This window comes from Pholcus phalangioides, unplaced genomic scaffold (genome assembly GCF_987345545.1).
Source record: "Pholcus phalangioides strain wild (caught in Gottingen) unplaced genomic scaffold, Ppha-v1.0 ptg000007l_1, whole genome shotgun sequence".
Classification (NCBI taxonomy): Eukaryota; Metazoa; Arthropoda; class Arachnida; order Araneae; family Pholcidae; genus Pholcus; species Pholcus phalangioides.
In genome coordinates, this window is record NW_028301600.1 from 5,104,575 (window position 1) to 5,126,147 (window position 21,573).

A 21,573-nucleotide genomic window follows, 5' to 3' on the forward strand; every position below is an offset into this window, starting at 1 on the left:
TAATTTCTGAACGTCTTTGTGAAATACACTCAGTAGATACATTAGAGTTATGACCACCTTTTCAAACTGCAATGGATGGCTGTTGCACCAGCCTAAGTTATGTGGCCACTTCAACTCAACTGCAGGCAATTCTGTGAGCGTGAACTTTTAGCTAAATCCTAGTCTAGTAAGGCTGGGTGCACACCCGTTAGACACGACTAGACAAGACAGCTTTAGACAACCTGAATCACTGTTGTTTACGTTAATTTGAATGGCGCAACGCACACCGGTTAATCAGACAAATTGAAACGTTGCGTCATACAAAAATGACTAAGCTTGTCTAAAGCTGTCTTGTCGTGTCTAACCGGTGTGAGCTCAGCATGACTCACGTAAAAATGGGAAGGTGATAAGAATTTATAAATAAAGATTTTCCAAAAGAACGCGGTTCCTGAGCCCTGATTCTATCAATAATCAAGATAGAGTCACTTGTTTGGTGTAGCTATTCTAGTGTAGTGAAAGGACAACACACAAAGTAGTTGAAAGATACAAAACAACCATCAAGAGACAGAGCCACAATGGTGTACGGAAGATGGATGATACACAGCGGGATGAGGTTCAAATAACACGACTCACATGAATTGAAAGCACCATCACCGTGCCTGAATCAATAATTTTGCCTGAGACTACAAATGGCGAAAAAACAAGCACTAGCAAATACAATTGCAACTTTAAAACACCAACGTTCATATTTACTCAATGGTACCATGATGTGTTCAGTCTGCTCTCCGTACCAAAAGTTTAACAACCAAATATGACCTAAATGGTCTTGATTTCTGTGAGCCTTCAGTGTATTTGAAACACTGTTAATGAATAATGATGTCTGCAATAACTTAGACTTGTATTACTTCCGGCTTGTCAGAATGAATTCTGGTGTGATAACTCGATTGTCAGGAGGTTCGAAAATTCGTCAGCTAACGAAAAAAAAGTCCCCTCAAGGGCTTCACGACGTCGCTCTTGACGTTACAACAAATGATAGACACGTATTGAGAATTTATTATTTATATACTTTTAAATGTATGCTCAAGAAATGTATTTTTTTTATACTTATTTTTATATTAAGTGTTTCATGTCGTTGATACGCACTTGATAACGCTTAAATAATAGTAAGTGTAAATTTTTCCCTAAATACTCGAAAATTGATTTAGACTTTTGAAAAGAACTCAATGATATATACATATTTCATATCACAGTATAATTCGAGGGAAAATTTGTGTAATGAGAAAAATAGACAAGCGAGGAATGATGGGAATTTTTTTCGCGAGTCATTACTCAAGCCATAATAACACTAATGGCATAATGATCTAGTGCTCACTGTGTTCTAAACAACCCTAACGCGAGTTCAAAGTTCTCATTGGAGAAACCGAAGCAAAAGAAAATCCTGAGAAACACTTGCTTTCTCTTCACTTAACAAAATTTAAATCCCCATTACACATTTTTCTTTTCATTCTCACCGAATTTCCACCATTTTTTTCCACTCGATGATTTCAACTTATAAATTAGACCGATTAACATCATTCTACTGGATTATGGATAATTGCACCACAGGTACAACTCTATCGACTACATATTACAAATTTTAAGGAGTAAAGATAACATCATATTTCTGAATAATTCAGGTGATGAATGTACGTATATGAAGTACAGTGATACCTCGGCTAACGAATATAATTCGTTCTGTAATCACTTTCGTTAGCCGAAACGTGATTTCCCATAGGTTTTTTGTAAAAAGTCGTTTAATTCGTTCCAGATAATGCCCAAAATTCAAAAACAGGTGTCTCAAAAACCAAGTAGCGCTATAAAAAATTAAAAAACCAACCGAAGGCTAAAATGATCATCTCCAAAATTAGATGAATGAGAATTTACAGGAAGATTGGATGTACTGAAGATCTTTTTATCTCACATAATGTACACAACCAACGGTGTTGACAGAACGCAGTCGAGTTCGTCCATCCATTCGTGATTTGATCAGCTCATTTCTGTGTCTGATACATGCAGATGGAAAAGATATGTGCAGACTGTTCAGTGTGATGCTAAGAGTCTTGCACTGAAAGAACATGTGCTCTGAAAAAACACGAGCTCTTTTTTTTTCAATTCATTTTCTGTTAGCGGAATTCTTCATTTTGCATGAAATGGTTCAAAAACTTTCAGGAAGAGAAGTGCAGATACATTCGCGAAAAGATTCCGAGGTGGACAGGAGTTAATCGGACTCGAGTGACACTCTTTCTGATGATGATTGGCGCTGCAATTCAGCTCCCAATGCACCTGTTTTATATAAGTGCATGCTTCCATATCAACGAAAATGTTCGTTAGCCGATGCAGAAAAATCACGAAAAAATCGCTATTAGCCGAAAAATCCATAAGCCGAGGTGGTCGCTATCCAAGGTATCACTGTATTTAAAAAGTTTTCTAAAAAATGCATTATTATAATCGTAGTTAGATCCTGATCCGTGGTTTCTGTTTCGCTTTTCGAGTTTGAAGAAGGAACTAAAAATAATACTAAAATATCGCTTTACACAATTAATCCATTGCCGTAAATGGTCGTTATCAGAATGCATTCGTCTAATGATTCGAACATGGAAATAAGACCTTTCCAAATCCTTAAGACTATAGGGATCTCCTCATCTTCATAATAATAATTACTACCACCAACATTTTCTTTTTGTTTTTAGGAACACGTGAATTGCCTACTAGAGATGTATCTCAAATTCAGAAATGCGGTCGTTCCAGTTCTTCGAATACACCTTCAGTGGATCGATGACGTCATGACAGCAGTTCACGTGACCGGTGTCAAGGTCTTCAGTGTTTACAGTCTCAAAATAAGATGGTATTGCAATGTTTACGATCGCGAAATGAGGTCCCCGACTCGTTTTTTCCCCTCAAAAGAATATTTCTCGCGAGTTTTTATAGTATTAATTCATGCAACGATCAAGTGACTAAGTAGATTCCATTGGAGGATGGATCATCGTATTGCTCAAAGGCATTCCATACTGACCCAGTATCCGACATGGAAGAATATCTTTTCTTTTTTGAGGTGCCCGGTCTTAAAACAGGCCACGACCGCGTAAATGATAGATGATGGCTAGCGGCCTACTTCATCCTGTCCACAAAAGGTTACTGGTTTGGAAGTTAGCCTTTTTTTCCCTTTATATTTAGTGACTTAAGGGTTCACACATCATAAAGCTACAATTTACTGTTGTGAGAAGGAAGAAAAGAAGCTCACGAGATAATATGTTATGTTTATGTTACACCAAGATGTTTTTATTGCTACGATGGAATAACACGAGGGTGCATTGCAAAGATAGCTATTTACAAGCATGTAACATCAAAATGGCCATTTGTAATAACAGACATAACATATTCTGCTGTTCCAACATATCCAGAAAAAAAAATGTTAGTTTAGCAGATGACATATTTTCCGGCACAATACTGTTTGTTGAGATGAAATCATAGCATCAGCTGTAGGCTATTTTAGACTCGTGTTTGGGTAAACGTATAATTGACAGAATCGCGTTTATTTCATTTCATAGCAAGAGATTCGAAATAATAATTATTTTTTAAAATATAAATTTCAGCTGTCAGTTTCTGCAAACACGAATAGAGTTTATAACGAGAAATTCGATCACGTCAGTAATAAAATGTGCTTACCAAACATTCTGGAATGCTTTATGAGCGAATCGTGACGCATGTCTAAAGTATTTGCTGACCCAGGTTATCAGCACATCCATCTGTCTCGTGAAGCTGATGGTCTTTATTACCCAACATGCGGGTCTAATGCACATTATTCCGAATTAGTCGACCTTTACATTTCGAGGACAGTCAACGAAAATTACCCAACATATTATGTTTTCGATTCAAAGATCTTCCCCCTTTAACCTCTTCAATACACGCTTGTAAGAAGAGAACAGATATATTATTTGTCTCCGTGTGTTTGACAGAGTTTTTTATACATAATATAACAATCCTTTGTGACTCCAAATCCACGATAGACTCTTAAACAATAATAGTCATACAAGCAAGACGCTAGTTCCGTTTCTCAAAAGATTAGGACAAATATAATCTTCTGAGAAACAAAACAGATATTGACATAAACAAAACAATGAATATATTGCCCAGCAAAGTATGAAATCCGACATTCTATAGAATGCTTGATGGTTTTAGGAAAGCTATATTATTGTGATTATACCATAAACGCAATATTCAATATTTATCCATGAGCTATAATCCTTTCAGACAGAGCATTCATTTTTTGAAATTTTGAAGATGTTTTTGCAGTTTTGATACTCAAAAAATGCATCAAAAACAAAAATAAGTCAGCAAATCTTTGTTTTTTTTAATTTTCAATTTTTTTGTAAATAAATAATTCATTTTGTTCAATTGTTTTCAGCCAGGGTATGTATGATGCAGGGCATATTCATATTCACATACAATTTTTTCCAGAATTCTATTGCTAAATTTCATGTAATAAATCACACTTTTCCCGGAGGCACTTTTTCCTGAAAGCCATTTTAAAAACCGTCTGAAAGTTCAACTTTCAAAGTGACGATCTCTGATGAAAGCCCCAAATTTCATTTTCACAATATTTTTAACTCAAAACTTACACAATCCTTTAGGTCAGGGCAAAACTCCTCGAGGTAAAAATAAAAATTCTACAGAGTGAGAAAAAGCAATTACCACATTTGTCTACATGCGGGGTCTGAAAGGGTTATACATATTCACAGACATACAAAATATTGTTTGCATAATACATATCGTCCCCCTTCATGCCAGAAGCATGAATGGGCAAATTTTCACTTTTGGGGTTTATCACCTGCTTGGATCCCTTATTTTGCGATCTAAGTTTTGTTAGAAACACGAGTGTTTAAAACCCCTATTGAAAACGTATTTTACAAAACATTTTAGGGAAACGACAACATGGGTAGAGTATATTCGAACGTCATTTCTCCATTTTAGGAAATCTGCACATTCATGCTTCTGGCATGAGGGGGGATATATATTATCTGAGTTAATTATATATTTATGACTAACGTTAGAAATTACCATTTCATATTTCATGCTTTCCCTGAAATCAGGCATACTACTGAATGTCGGATTCATACTTTGCCGGTAGAAAATAAGGCTTGAATGTCGACTTTTAATGGGGAATTTTGCCCAGACGCACAATTTTTATAATAACGGGTAAATTTTGTATACTGAGTGCTTTCTACAGACTACCTACGGAGAACAGCATGAACACGTTGATTTAAATATGAATTAGGGTTGTTCTGTTGCGTTGCTGTCACAACTCAGGGACGATGTTGATGCACTCACTTTCTATGATCTGTAATGTCTTTTGCTCAACTTTTGGTATCCTTTCATAGGCTTTTGCAGTTTTGCCTAGTAGAAACGGCTGCCATGCTTTTTCTATTTCATGTAAACTTCTGCCTTGTAAGAACATCTGATTCCAACAAATGCCGTTATTATAACAATCGTTGCACCTAACGCTGGGGCAGCCGCAATCATGTTTTTTTTAAACTTACCTCTCAAAAACAAATTTTTTTAATTTATTCCTTTCATAAAACTAAATATTAAATTTAGTATATTACTCAAGTGTCAAAATTATTTTAAACAAAAAATTGACAGACAGGAATATCATAATTGAACATCATTTTTGGTTTGACTAAGTTGCACCACAGCTAGAGCAAATCGGTGTTTTCCTATTATCGGCAATGATACTTAGCAGCAGTAATTATAGAGCCCCCAAGAGGCATGTCTACGCTCAGCAAAGTTCACTGTTAATACGAGTATTCACACATTAAAAAAAAGGTACGGATTGAATGTGTTACTTTCGTTCTTCTTGAAGAATCGCAACACCAACGAATCATTATGAATACTTTCAAAGTGTGCTTTTACTCGTTGAAACGCAAAGGAAGAGACCACGATTTCTCTTTTGAAGAAGAGATTAAAGAAAGTAGCAACAAAATGAGGATTCGCACCATGGATTTAACTTGCCCCTGAGCGGCCTGTTGATTTTTTATTTATTTCAAACCGAGCTTCAAAGTCACTTTCCATTACAAAGAACGTGGATATGCATGACTTCTGATGAATTCAAGTCTTTTTCGGGTTAGATCCAGCGGACCTTGAAGATGAACCAAGTGAAAAAGAAAGGTGTGTGCACATCTTTTTTTTTAAAAAAAGATCGAAGCATCTGCAAACACACGTATAATTTATTAGAATACCACGGCTATTGCTACCTAGAAGCACTTTAATGTCTTCATTTGTAGAAAATATCTATGAATGAATTTCAATTGAATTTGTCGAGCAGCCGATATTGTTAAGCTCACTAAATTACGACTATATAGGTCTCAGCAGTGCCGTCTTAACACATGGGGCTACCCCGGACACATCCCGGGTCGGTGGACCTCACAAATATTGAAATTGCCGAGAGTTGGTATTTAAATTTGCGTGATGGAGCCTCAGAAAAATCACTTGTCCCGGAGCCCATGATATTCTCAAGATATCCGACTATGTTGAAAACGTCATTTTGGAAGAAAATATCTATTTTTATTTTTTATATTTTTTATGAAAGCCTCATTTCTTTTGATTCCACAACAGGCCTTGTTTTGTTTAAATGACGCTTAGAATTAAAGTTACCTCCACTTTAGTGTTGCGTTTTTATATGTAGGTAGTACGTGAATAAAAACTTTGAACGTGTATTACGAAGAATGATATTTTTGACATTTTACTAGAGTTTGAAACGTGATTTCTAAAATCTATTCATTGTATCGTTACAAAATTCTAATACAAGATTTACTATATATTTCTGAGGTTACGAAGTGAAATCTAGTCTATCACATATATTTGTCTAACTATAGTGGTTTATAGACTAAATGTAGAATGAAATTCTAAAAAATTCACACGTATATCAGCAGATTTGAGTGTAACTTATATTATGAGCATATAATATCCTTTAAATTTTAGTTCGTAACCTGCCGCATCACTAGCTGTGTACTGTGAAAATAACGAAACTTTCCATTCATAGAATTTTTTGCAATCGTGTTTGGAATATCACATGAATTTTGCTTAAAATTTGATATAAGAATGACTTTTCGTAGAAAATGACATACACACAGTCCAAAATTTATTATTGTTTCCACCATTTTGAGACACTTTCTATCAAAAAATGTCATCAAAGTCTTAGAACTGGAGTCTACCAGTCTAGTCTTCTGGAGTCATTAAATATCTCCAGAACCATTTATAGAAAAATACTTTCGAACGTAGCCGGATACCTTAAGACTGTCCTGGGTCTGAGTACGATTAGTTATGAAAATAATTAACAAAAATGGGACGTACCTGATCTGTAGAACAAATTATACTTGTATGGTCTGTTAGCTGCAGAACTAACAGGAGAAGATCCGCTCATGGCTATGGCAGAGTCGGAATCACTATGGTAGCCAGATATGTCAGTACTGCTATCGTCGTTGTCGTCATCCAGGAACTCTTTCATGAAATCGAGTACCTGTTGACAGCCTTGGGAGAATCGCATGAGCACTGGAGCCACGACAGAATTTGGGTTCACTTCTTTAACTTCTTTTCTCAATTGGGTAAATTGAAAAAGTACATCTTTATCAGTTTCGATTCTTCTTTGCAACGTCTTCAGAAGAGTCGTCAGGAATTGACCGTTCAATGTTGGCTCGATGACATTCAGAAGCGTCTTGTTCTTGATGAGTCTTTCTTGTATTTCTTCTTGTCTCAAGCTGAGCTGTCTCTGGTGACTTGCTTTGATGGGAGCCGGACCATGAGATACCGATCTGGTGACCGGCTGTTTAGGGGCTAAACTTAATTCATCCAATTTCTGAACGGCTGTCTTGTACCTGTGGATGACTCTTTCGAATTCGACTTTTAATGCCTCGTGAAGATTCATCAAAGCATTATCCGAAGTTCCTACCATTCCGTGATGTCCAAGGCTCTTGACTGCTTTATCCATTGCTCTTTTCTTTAGGTTGAGAAATTTTCGCATTCTTGGCTCTGATAACACGATTACCTGGTAATATGTAAAAAAAATTCCAAAAAATTAGTTCCTCAGCATCAATAATAACGAAATTGAAGCTTTTCTTCCACGTAGGAAAGTACTTTCACGGTTTAGTTTTTTAAGGTCTAATTGCTCATGTACTAAAAATTCTAAAATTTTGATTTTAAATTTTCAATCAAATTTCCATTAGTAATAAACCAGTTATTTTTCGATCAATGGATATCTAAATGAAAGGATATCTAAAGATCAGAATTCAATAAAATGTAATATATCATTCCAGATTTTGATGTAGATTACCATGTGTATTTTACCATAGTATTTTCTTTCCAAATGATGTTTCAAAAATGTTTAATCACCAGTGCATGAAAATACCACTGTAATTCGGGAAAATTAGGCATAAAAATTTCATATACTAGTGTCCCTAAGAAACGTTATCTACCTTATAGCAGCCGCTGAAAGTAATTTCCCCCAGGAATTTCGAATCATTGCAAACTCTTCTGAAAACATTGTCAATAAATACTCCAAATAGTTTTTTTTTAAATTTTCAATTCTTATCATGAGTAATTTCCCTGAACCGATCTCTATTGAAGACAAATATTAAATCCTGACATGAATGCTAATATGACGAGAAATGCATTCTTGAATTCATGGTTACACGTATACTGTACATAACTAGATTTTACTCATGGATGAATGAAGACAAATTAGGTTAAATTATTTCGGGCAATGATCATTTTAGAAGAAAAATACGATTTCATGTTAACATGTGCGCACATTATATGCATATATATTTACTCTGTAATAGTGTATTTACCAAATTTTCTCAAAAATGATCGTTTGAAATTGGAATATTTCAAAATATCCAGATTTCTTGAAGATAAGACGAAACCGAATGAAGTTTTTGATATTCATATTTTATCTTTTCACGGTCTTATGAGTTTATAATCTATTCCTTTAACGTTGATCATGTAAATTTACCACCCATCCGATTTAGGTAAGTTTTTTATGACTGCACTCGCTATACAGGGTGTCCTGTAAGTCCTAATACGCCTTTATATCATCAAACGTTCGTCGTAGAGGAATGGTTCTACATAAAAAATGCTCAAAATGTGTTCCCAAATCACCCTTTATTAGTTTTGAGGGTGAAAATACAGTGTGTAAGAAAATAAAAAATCTAAACTCTCACGTGGATACCCTGTCCTAAAAAAGTCAATCATAGAGTTGTTGCCCTGTCTCTTCTAAAACCAACAAAAAAAATTCACGTTTCTGCGATATTTGAATTCAAAAATCGGAGAAAAGTTGGAAAAGAACAGCAAAAACAAACGGAAAACGCTTTTTTCCTTTATTTATGCTGTTCTTTCAAGTTTTTTTTTTCAATTTTTGAATTCAGATATCACCGCGAATATTGCATTTAGAAACGTGAAATTTTTTTTTTGTTGTCTTCAGAAGAGACAGGGCGATAACTTTTTAATTGAGTTTTTAGGACGTGGTCTCCTTATAAAAATTAAGATTTTTCATTTTGTGATGTACTATTTTCGCTCTTAACTAGTACAGGGTGATTTGAGAACGCATTATTTAAATTGGAACCATACCTCTACGACGAAATGTTGATGAGGTGAAGGCCGAATTAAGACTTACAGAACACCCTGTATAAGGTGTGTTTTTCTTATTACACTTCAATGTCCTTTGTGACATGTGATTTCCCAAAACACCCAACGGTGAACATCCAAAAGATACGAATTGAAATGATATAAATTGAACATTTTTCGAGAGTGAATTATATTTTAATCATTTTCAAATATATGTCTAAAAGTAACCTAAAACTTGTGGTTACAAATGTATTTTGGTGGAATGCAATTTTCGATGCCACTCCTAAATAATAGCGTCGCTAATCCTTCAATAATAAATGCTTACACATACGAACCATGCATTTGAAATTGTGATCTGTGAATAAGCAATGATATACTCGGATTGGAGGTGTGGCTGTGAAAGCGGACTGTTTCCCTTGAATGATAATCGCTAAGTCTTTTTTTTTTAACGTTGCCGATTCAAAAACATTACGCTTCGAGCAATTTCATTTTAACGGTATGCAAATACATATTTTAATATGGGAATCCTTATTTATCGGAACGTGTTGCGGTTGAGAGATTCCATTAAGAGAATTGTTGCGTTGCTGATCTCTCTTTCTCCTTCTCTCGAAAATACTATCAGCACATGAGATCTGAATGTATGGTTTTTTTACTATTTATTGATTTGTTTGCATCAACGGTTATGACGTTTATTTCTTTAAGAAAAAAACTTATACCACTCTCTAAAACTAATTTGATTTCACCGTTTTTAAATGTCTTAATTTTTGTTTAAACAGTGTTTCTCTCAATTTTATTGGAACTTTCTACTAACTCATCGGCATAAATCACCACTCTGTAATTCGTATAGATTTGACTCAAATTCGATTGAATATTTAACAAGTTAATTATAGGAGTTTATGTCGTTCGGATGGCGTTAAAATTTTTATTTAATATTCTCTTTGAGGCCGGCATTACACTATAGAAGTTGTATAAAAATTCCTCTATAAAACTTTAAAAATGCAACCAATAAGCCAATTAGTTACATTTGCTCGAATGTAACCAATACGCTTATCGGGTGCATTTTGCAAGTTTTATAAAAGAACTTTTATCAAATTTTTAGTTTAATCACGGCCTAAGATTCGTACTCTTCAAAATGACTTGAGTCAACAATTTTTTATTCGCAACAACTTTTACCGTTGCAAATAAATCCTCGTGTATTGAAAAATTAAGTGATAATACAAATACAAATACAAACACAAAGGCCACAACAGGCAAAGTGTCCAACGAGGTGGCTAAAAAAAAATGTCCATAAAAAATATGGATGTCAAATATAAACAGCAACCCGATATAAAAGCATATATCCCGAAAGAAAAAACTAACATTTAATACTATATAAATAATACACTGCCCATAGAAAAGATTATGGTTGTCTTAATCTAACGGGCATAATAAAAATTATAAATGCAAATACCTTAACTCCAAAAATTGCAAAATAATTGTGGATATCACTCACCTTCAGTAATTTTTTGCAAGAAGCCACAACTGGGTGTTTCTGATCGATAGCCACTGGTAATGCTGGTGACTCTTCGAATTGTTGCGCAAATATCCTGACCATTTGCATCACAACGGCGTCTGGTCTCAATATTTTCAACGATATCTCAACACCATCAGCTAAAAACACTTTAGCATATAGTGCTTCTAATATCGGCAACGTATGCGGGATGTTATCGACGAATACCTCTACAGGTAACTCCCCCAAAATAGCCTTGAATGTACCGTAATTGAGGCGGTTGATGAAGTTGGCTGCTTCGCGAAATTGCTGATTTTCGTACAAGATAAGAACTCTTCGTATGGCCACACCGGGGCTAACATCAGCTATGGTCATGCTGCTCACCCTATTGTCCATCTCTTGGGCAAATCCTTTAACCCAGTCGGAACATCGCCAAGTCATTTTCTGTACGCTTCTTCTGTTGTGTCGCTCCGGACGGATTCTAGAACCTCTCTCTATCACCGATTGTCCACCGCGCTTGTATGTCCAAGCACTAAACATCACAGGTCTGTCGGCACGAAACATTTAAAAAAAATCTTTGATTATCGAATTTACGGTAACGAAATAAATATTTGTATAAATAATTAATTAACTTAAACAGAAATTTCCGTAATTCTCTAATAAAAATTTCACATCATAAAATTCTAACGTAAAAACTGGCACGTGCAAAAGTCTCGATAGACCGACAAATTAAACTATTGCGTAACTGGAGCCTGATGACTTAGCACCTCTTTACTAAACAGCTAATCATCGAGTGTTTATTTGCTTCTCTGGTGATACTATTAGATATACAAAAATGAAGGCCATAAGGCATTTGTATGAAGGAAAAAAAGAGACGTCAGTGGGTCAGTAAGAACGTCCGAGTACGTGATGTAGGGGCCATGTTCAGAATCGGGGTTCCTCATCGCAGAAGGGAGGAGGGTTGTCCACATACAAGACGCAGAGAAGCAAGCAAATGGGGTGGGGAACGCCCCAACCAGTTGGCCCACTAGCCAGAAGCCCATCGATGTCCCATTTTCAGAAGCATCAAAGGGGAGAAACTAGGGGTATGACTGAGTGACCTGAAGGATGCAAGTCCGGGAGGGCTTCTGCTTCGCTCGCGGGATCAGACGCCGGCCTATCATCAAAATAACTCTGTGAGAAAGAAGAAGCTGCTCGTATTTAGTTGTGTTACTTTTTTGGCGAAAGAACCGACTTCAAGCGTGGTCCTTACGACAAGAAATCAGCCGGTAGCAAACCTGTTCCAGCGCATTCATCTGACGTCATCGCTTTCTTATTCATTCATTCACAAAACCATCTCTCTCTCTACACCCTGTTCTTATACGTAGTTTATCTTGGTATTCCTTCCTTGTTTCTATACCTTTGACATGACGTTCGTGATTTTCATTAAAATTACAATTGTAAAAGTGTTTAGATATACCGACTATGTCAGTTATTTCAGATGTTTTTTTAAATAAAATTCTTTAAAATTACGCCTGGGAGGGAATCGACTGAAACTTTTAACTGGTTATAACCAAAAGTTTATAATCGATTAATCAGCTGATTAATCGAATTTTAATCGGATATTTTTCAAAAGTTAACCATTTATAACAAACATTTGATCGATAAATGTATTATACGTCGTTGGTGTTCGAGCAGAATTCGCCAAGTAGTTTTGAGATTTCATCAATTTAAACTTTTGAGTTGTTATGAAAAATAGTTAAAAACTATTTTAAAGATTTCTAATTCCCACAGTAGGTTTACTAATGCCTAAATAACTGGTTGAAAATTTTCATAAAAACCACAAAATTGAATGTATGGAAAAATATTAAATAGTGTTAAAATATAATCCCCCCCCCCCCCTGATGACGACCCTTACATAGATTCTACGCTACTTCAATATTTTCCATACATTCAATTTTGTGTTTTTTCTTTGAAAATTCTCTCTCTAATCTTATCACTATGTAATATTAATTGATCCTATAAAAGTACATTTCATTCATTTCATGCACCTATTTACTAGATGTAAACAAATATATAGAAATGAATTAAGAAAATTAAGGCTGCCTGCTTGAAGCTCTTCAACCCTGCAAGCGGCATTGACGAGGCATCCCACCTCCTTAAAAAGCCGCTTACTTTAGCATTGACAAGCCCAGATATTTTGAAAGGTGATTTCTCAATGGAACGCTATAACTCTAACTGCACCTTCTGAAAATCGGAAGAAAACCTAGTTCATTAAAAAAGATATGACATTTTAAATTTCAAAGTGGGGTCATTCATGTTGTAAGGGGTTGAACAGTTATTAAAAATAAAAATTAACTCTTTATACGGACACCCTGTCCTCAAAAACCCAATTAGAAAGTCGTTGCCCTGTCTCACCCAAAAAAAATCCACATTTTTTTTTTTATTAATGACATAATTACGCATCATCAAGTGTTCGAAACACCAAGGATCGCATGGACCATGTTGGCGCTTACAAAAAGTTATTCAATGTGACATGTCAATGTTAAAAAAAAAACAAAAACAAAACCAAAAATTTACAAATTATACACGAACATGAAACACAAAGTGTAATACAAAGTGTAGTCTGTAATTTTTGTTTTAATGTATGTTTATTATTATTATTATTATATACATAATTTTATACATTAATTAATAAATGTAGTTTGTAAGTGCAATATTCGCTGAAACATTTGAATTCGAAAATCAAAGAAAAGCTTGGAAAGAACAACATAAATGAGGAAAAGAAGTGTTGTCCGTTATTTTATGCTGTTCTCTCCCAACCTTGCTACGATTTTGGAATTCGAATATCTCAGCGAATATTAATTACACTTAAAAGCGTAGAATCTTTTTTTTTTTGGCCTCCAGAAGAAACAGGGCAACAACTTTCTGAGTTTCTAGGACAGGGTGTTCATATGAAAAACTACTTTTTGTATTTTAATAACTATGCAACTCCTTGCAACATTAATGACGTATCTGAGTTCTATACGTTATTTGGATACTTTTTAAAATTAGAAGCACGCCTCTAGCATCAATGGTTGTATTATGCCCTCATATATCGCGACATTTTAAGAAAGCCGGGGAAATTTGAATTTTTTTTCAAATATACAGCCTCGTATCTTTCTGAGTTTCTGAGAAATAGATCTAAAACTGAAAATAAGTTTCTCAACAATCTATTCTTTTTTAAAGCAACACTCAGTTCTTTCGGATCGGATAATTAGTCTCTGAGATATGATTCCGTTTATGGACACTTGTAAAGTCCAGAAAGTCGAAAATTGTGCGTTCACTTTGCATGTGCAGTTAACGACGTCCGACTGCTACGAATTCCCAAGCGGTACTAGCACAAATTTTCATTCTTCTTCTTTAAAACAGGACCAAGATAGCGGAAATATGTCTATTTTTAACCAAGTTATTGGAAGTTGAAATTACTTCGACGGAAACTTTGCCCACGTGGGCACGATTGCTTCCCCAAACCCGGCATCGATTTTAAATACGTTTTCATTTCAAAATTTATGAAAAAGAGGGCGATGAAAGAAACAAGTTTGGGAAACTGGTCTACATGATCCGCTAGAATGAATTCATATCACTACATCTGATGACGGTGCTTTCCATAGTTCTGAGTGAACTCAGATAAAGACACAAAATAATTCTGAAGACAATAATGTTACCATTTCCAGCTTCCGTTCTTTCAGGAATGGTCACAAAGTGTTTGTCCTCTCTCTCAGGGGATTCTCTCCAGATACCTCCGCAGATACCCATTCTACAGAGCGACTCATCAAAGAAGGTAATGCTTTACCAATAAGGAGAAGTGCAATTTCGACATTTCCTTAAAATGAAGTGGTTTCTACTGGTACATTTTCGTTACCATAATATGGCAACCGTCTACTACTTTGCAGCCTACTGCACAAGAGCACTGCAATATCGTTTTAGACACATATCTGAGAAGTTGTCTGGTTTATCTGAACAAGTTATTCGCTCTACTGTTGTGTGTCGATTGACTCTAAGGGTATGTCCTCACTCATATACAAAGCAAAGTTGTGCAACAAATCGCTCGACTAATCGAGCGACAAGTCGCAGAACACGTGTTGCGCGATTGTATACATGAGTGTAGACGTGTTCTGCGACTTAGACTTGCGACTTTTATCTAAGAAAAGTCGCAGAACACCCGATTTGTTCTGCGATTGTCGCAGAACATTGTCACGGAACACATGTTCTGCGACTTTGTATATGAGTGTGGACATGGTCTAAGGCACCTTCGTAGCCATCATTCACCTTCAAGTCAGCGTAATATGGTGCTTTGTTTCTTTCTACTTTGGTGATTTGAGTTGGTGAGAATCGTCCAGTCACGGTATACACTGGAATATATACAGAATTTAAACAGAGGAGAAGATTTGGAACAGATTTTCTGCCATCGGATCTCGTGTATTCACCCTTGTATCACAGATCTTGTCATTCTCTTGACACCTTTGATCTTCATCATTTTTAAACATGCAATGCATTGTAATTTATCATATTGAGTTTTATTTTGTGTACATATGTTTATTTTATTGTTTGTTGTTCGGGATTCTTTTTAATTATTTTAATTTCATCTTATTCATTTTTCCCCTTTGTTTGAGTTTCTTGTGTGGGGTCTATTTTATTGTTTTCACTGATATATATGTATAATGCTGCTTTCTATCGTCAGTTTCAATGATTCTTTTCATTTGAAATGAGATGCAATATTTTTTTTTTACTTTTTTCAATTTGTTATATATTGAATTTTATTTGTGTATATGTTACTGCCAAAGCCAGAAGTTGACCACTTCGTTAAGTGGCCAGCCCAGTTGATCCGGTCAATGTTCGACGTTCGGGCTTTCGCCGGCCCCTAGTAATCATAGTAATTATGGTTAGCTATGGCTAACTATAAATACCCAAATAATTATCACGAAAAATACGCCAACGCGGCGATGATCCCGAATCATAGGGATCGATATAGGGATGTATTTTGATCGATATACAGGGTGATTCAGAAAAGACGGGAAAAACTTTAAGAGGTGAGAGTACACACCAATACAAACAATTGTCATCATAGAATGCATGGTCTAACATGAAACTCAAACGCGCTAGCGCATTTCAAAACGGCCGCTCCGCAAACGTTAAAACGGCATTCCTGATGGAACTTATCGGGAGAAAAAGAACACCATGCATGCAAATGTAACCTGGGGAAGAAGAAGAAAGCGTATGAAAATCTGCGTCACAGTGGATAAAAGGCGTGGACACCAGCCCTGTGAAGTTATTCCAGCGTGCAACCGTTCAAACAGTTGTAACGTACGGGATAATGGCGCACTCTAGTAATACTGAAAAAGAAACATTCCTTTACGGAGCTGCGAACGGACGTACCACAGATACAATATAAATGTACAGTGAGCGTTTTTCCCACAGGCGGTTGCCCAATCCGAAAACATTTGCCATTATCCCGTAAGACGGGAACCGTAAGAACGCGGTTGCACGCTGGAATAACTTCACAGGGCTGGCGTCCGCACCTTTTATTCATTGTGACGCAGATTTTCATACGGTTCTTCTTCCCCAGGTTACATTTGCATGCATGGGGTTCTTTTTCTCCCGATAAATTTCAACAGGATTTGCTTTTGCTTTTTTTCTTCATATTCCATTGATTGTTTGCATCGTGTACCTAGTGAAGTTAGAGCCCTCTGACCTTTCATAGGCATGTATACCAACGGAATAAATAAATATAAGGCACCTGATGCTATGACTGGCAATACATACGACCAATTTTCTACATTTTATCTTATTTCAGATGGAATCCAATGGATAGTGCGCATATTCCTTGCGACTATATTCGTTGAAATGCGTGACACTTTATTTTTGGTGGGGCATGTATAATTTGTCATCGGTTCACTATATTATATCGAAGTACCGTAAAAAAAACTCACGCGTTTTTATTTTCACACATTTTTGTTTAGGCAAACATTTCTTTTCAGGTTCTAATTTATTTGACCATCCCATTTCCCGTAAGTGCAATTTCTTATGCTTTATCGGTTGCGCTCATTGTGATTTAGATTGTTATAAAAGTCGACCTATAAATATACGTTTTGGGTTTGTTTGGATGAGGTTGATGATTTTGACACTGCTATCATGGCCATGTTGGCTGCACGAGCACGTTTTTTTTCATATATGTAGAAAAGACTATCCGAGGATGATGTCACTCTCCGCTATCCATACAAAGGTTTCTAACAGCTGGCTGATGTGAAGATATATTTAGGAAAGAGAGAAAATTCAACTTTTTCTTGCGGGGAATCGAACCCACTCCCTTTCACTTTCCGGGTGAACGCCTTAGTCCACTAGAGGCAACGGACATTCAATCTTTCCTTGGAACTCGTATGCACTGAACGGGACCGTACATGGACGTGCCCTCTGTAGTCTAATGCAGTGTTTCTTAACCTTTTTCAGCTCATGGTCCCCTTATGGATTTCATTTTTTCTCGTGGCCCTCCCGTCCTTTCCAGGGCCCCCTCTACCCTCATCCAAGAGTGAGATACTTTCTATTTTTTTATTATGAATGAAATTTTAATAGATCAGTTCAATCTCTGGAATCCTGGCTAGGCACGGATTAAAATGGTGGATTATCATCTCTCCCAGGGGTCAAATTATATGGTAAATATGGTCTGATAAAATACGGGACGATCCAACGAACCTGCACGATAAATCTACCCTCCTAACACATCAACCTTTGCTCTGGCGGCCCTCCATACTTATCTGGAAGTAACAGCTTACACATGAAAAAATAATAATCATAGTACCCTCCCCCCCCCGGCAGATCCCATATAGGGCACAGTTCCCCTCCCTCCATCATAGACATGAAGACCCGGGTCATGCCCACACAGACCCAAGGGTTAAGATGCCCCTGGTTCTATGGACGGATCTGATGGATTCTAAAAGTAGTAATATTTTTCAACCCTGTTTCACTATTAAAGGTTTTCTTTCCCCGTGTCCGGAAAATTCACCGCCAGCAATTCACCGACAACAATTCACCGCCGGAAAATTCACCGACCAACAATTCACCGCTAGGAAAATTCACCGACCAACAATTCACCGCCATGCAATTCACCGCTAGGAAAATTCACCGACCAACAATTCGCCGCCATGCAATTCACCGCTAGGTAAATTCACCGCTAGGAAAATTCACCGACCGACAATTCACCGCCATGCAATTCACCACTAGGAAAATTCACCGCTAGGAAAATTCACCGACTAGCAATTCACCGACAACAGTTCAATGCGAGGGAGTGAGCGATTGAGTGACCGAGTGAGTCAGTGATTGAATGACCGAGTCAGTGATTGAGTGACCGAGTGAGTGAGGGACCGAGTGAGTGACTGAGTGACCGAGTGAGTGAGTGACCCAGTGAGTGACTGAGTGACCGAGTGAGTCAGTGATTGAGTGACCGAGTGAGTCAGTGATTGAGTGACCGAGTGAGTCAGTGACCCAGTGAGTGACTGAGTGACCGAGTGAGTCAGTGATTGAGTGACCGAGTGAGTGAGTGACCCAGTGAATGACCGAGTAAGTAAGTGATTGAGTGACCGAGTGAGTGAGTGAGGGACTGAGTGACCGAGTAAGTAAGTGATTCAGTTACTGAGTGAGTGAGTGACCCAGTGAGTGACCGAGTGACCGAGTGAGTGACTGAGTGACCGAGTAAGTGATTGAGTGACCGATTGAGTAAGTGATTGAGCGGGTGAGTGAGTGACCCAGTAGTGACTGAGTGACCGAGTGAGTGAGTGAGTGACCCAATGAGTGACTGAGTGACCGAGTATGTAAGTGATTGAGTGACCCAGTGAGTGACTGAGTGACCGAGTAAGTAAGTGATTGAGTGACCCAGTGAGTGACTGAGTGACCGAGTAAGTAAGTGATTGAGTGACCGAGTGAGTAAGTGATTGATCCAGTCAGTGATTGAGTGAGTAAGTGATTGATCGAGTCAGTGATTGAGCGAGCGAGTAAATTGGTTAGTGAGAGAGGGAGTGAGTGAATTGGTTAGTTAGTTAGTTTTTAACCCAGTAGTGTCACAAATGATTAAAAAATCCGATTGTTCCGAAAACGTATTTATGATGAAGTGTTGATTTGAAGACACTTGGATCGGGCGTCCTCTTCGTCGTGGTGGTCGTCGTCAGCCGCGCTTTGGCATCGACATTTGGAACTGCTTTCAAGGAACGCGTAACGATTTACCAACAATTCTATAGAAGGATGGCATCGAGCGTTCCAACAGCAATTATCTGCTCACCACCCAGATATATGGAAGTTCATCGGTGCCATAAAAAGAGAACAGAGTTTGAATGAAGTTCGGATGGTGCAAATTGTAAGTGGACAAAACCATCACATTGATTAGGAGAAAGAAATACCGGGACTCTGCGCAGAGATTAAAGAATTTACCCTTGACCGAATTCCGAAATTTTATGGGGTCCCAGACTGGATATACCTTGGGCTTCCACTATCGCTAGGACCCCTGGAAATGAAACCTTTTAATTTCCCCATGAAGGTATATGTGCAATAACCCGGGTACCCCGACCCTGTATGTTGGGAGCACTGGTGATATATGTATATTTTACGTATACATACCTCTCGGCATGACCCCCACGAGGGCAGGGCTGACAGGGGTCGGAACGTTTCTTATCGCTTTTTGATATTTTCACACTATAAATTAAGTACAGAGGGGCCCGTGAAAAAGCTGGTTTGGGGGCCGCCATCCATTTCAGCTTAGGGGACCTGCTGTAGGATGTGGGAAACTCGGGGTATATGCACATTACTTGGTCCCGATGTGTCAAATGGGTCCCGATATATGCAAGAGTTAAATGAAAACTTGACCCCAAAATCGTAACCGACTTCCGTAACACAAAAACGTAACAGATTTCCATCACTCAAAAAACGTCACCGACTCCCGTAATAAAAAAATCGTCACTAATTTCCGTTGCATAGGAAGTATATATATACGCATATAGTAAATATAGAGTACATATACTAGATACGCACTAAGGCGGGTTCCTGAAAGTTCATCACGTGAAATCGCGGGTAACAGCTAGTTCAGCATAAAAAAATCCATTGGTTACTGATGATCAGCGATGTTTTTTATAATATCAAAGTGATAACAGGAGATGATTTTAAACATTTTTAGGGGGTTGATTTATCGCGTATCCACTTACTTTATTATCTTTTAATTCTGTTATTATCCCTTTTAACATTCCATTAGAAGTTTCTGAGTAAAACCGAGTTAATGGAATTTTGTTGAATATACTATCTGGTATTGGGCAACAGCAAATTGTAATTTATACAAATACAAGGCCACAACAGGCAAAACGCCCAGCGAGGTGGCTGAGAAAAAGATGCCCACAATAAATATGGATGTCATATATTTCAAAAATACAGCAACCCGAATCCGTATCATCTGAATTTCTTCTCATAAAGTCATTATTTAAACTTTCCGCCATATTTTTAGGACATGGCACTTACTCACTCAATAGATCACTCACTCACTAGATCGCTCACTCACTTAGCAGCTCGCTCACTCACTCACGGACTGACTTACTCGCTCATTGAATCAGTAACCCACTCGCTCACTGAATCACTTACTCACTCGGTCAATCAGTCCCTCACTGGGTCACTCACTCACTCAGTAACCCAATCGCTCATTCCCTCGCTAACTGACTCGCATCGAACTGTCGTCGGTGAATTGCATGGCGGTGAATTGTTGGTCGGTGAATTTTCCTAGCGGTGAACTGCATGGCGGTGAATTGTTGGTCGGTGAATTTTCCTAGTGGTGAATTGCATGGCGGTGAATTGTTGGTCGGTGAATTTTCCTAGCGGTGAATTTTCCTAGCGGTGAATTTTCCTAGCGGTGAATTTTCCTAGCGGTGAATTGCATGGCGGTGAATTGTTGGTCGGTAAATTTTCCTCGCGGTGAATTGCATGGCGGTGAATTGTTGGTCGGTGAATTTTCCTAGCGGTGAATTGCATGGCGGTGAATTGTTGTCGGTGAATTTTCCGGCGGTGAATTGTTGTCGGTGAATTTTCCGTAAACCTTCTTTCCCAGCTCTCTATGACTCCCTTCACCCCCACGTGGTGGATCACCTCTTTTCTGATTTTCTCCCGTGGCCCCCCTAGAATATCCCAGGACCGCAAGGGGGCCATATGGCCCCAGGTTAAGGACCACTGGTCTAGTGGACTAAGGTGTTCACCCGGAAAGTGAAAGGGAGTGGGTTCGATTCCCCGCAGGAAAATGTTGAATTTTCTTTCCTAAATATATCTTTGCATCAGCCAGCTATTAAAAACCTTTGTGTAGAAAGACTATGTAAGAAAGTTTCTTATTTTTCTCTCTTTTTGAATTCGTGCCACAATTTCGGATTAACATGTTTTCCAACACGTTTTTGTTCCACAAACAGTTCGTT

At 37.5% G+C, this 21,573-nt stretch overlaps 1 protein-coding gene across 1 annotated transcript in view; it reads right to left on the minus strand.

Annotated features, from left to right (window-relative positions):
• The window catches only part of LOC149084822 (uncharacterized), a 70,793-nt gene extending 58,471 nt beyond the window's left edge, over positions 1-12,322 (minus strand). The window contains exons 1-2 of the mRNA XM_089232565.1: positions 11,129-12,322; positions 7,369-8,059 (exon numbers count right to left, since the gene is read on the minus strand). Coding sequence (XP_089088691.1) covers positions 7,369-8,059; positions 11,129-11,689 — 1,252 coding nt within the window. The 5' untranslated portion in view covers positions 11,690-12,322. The remainder of the gene's footprint in view (positions 1-7,368; positions 8,060-11,128) is intronic.
• Positions 12,323-21,573: the final 9,251 nt, after the last annotated feature.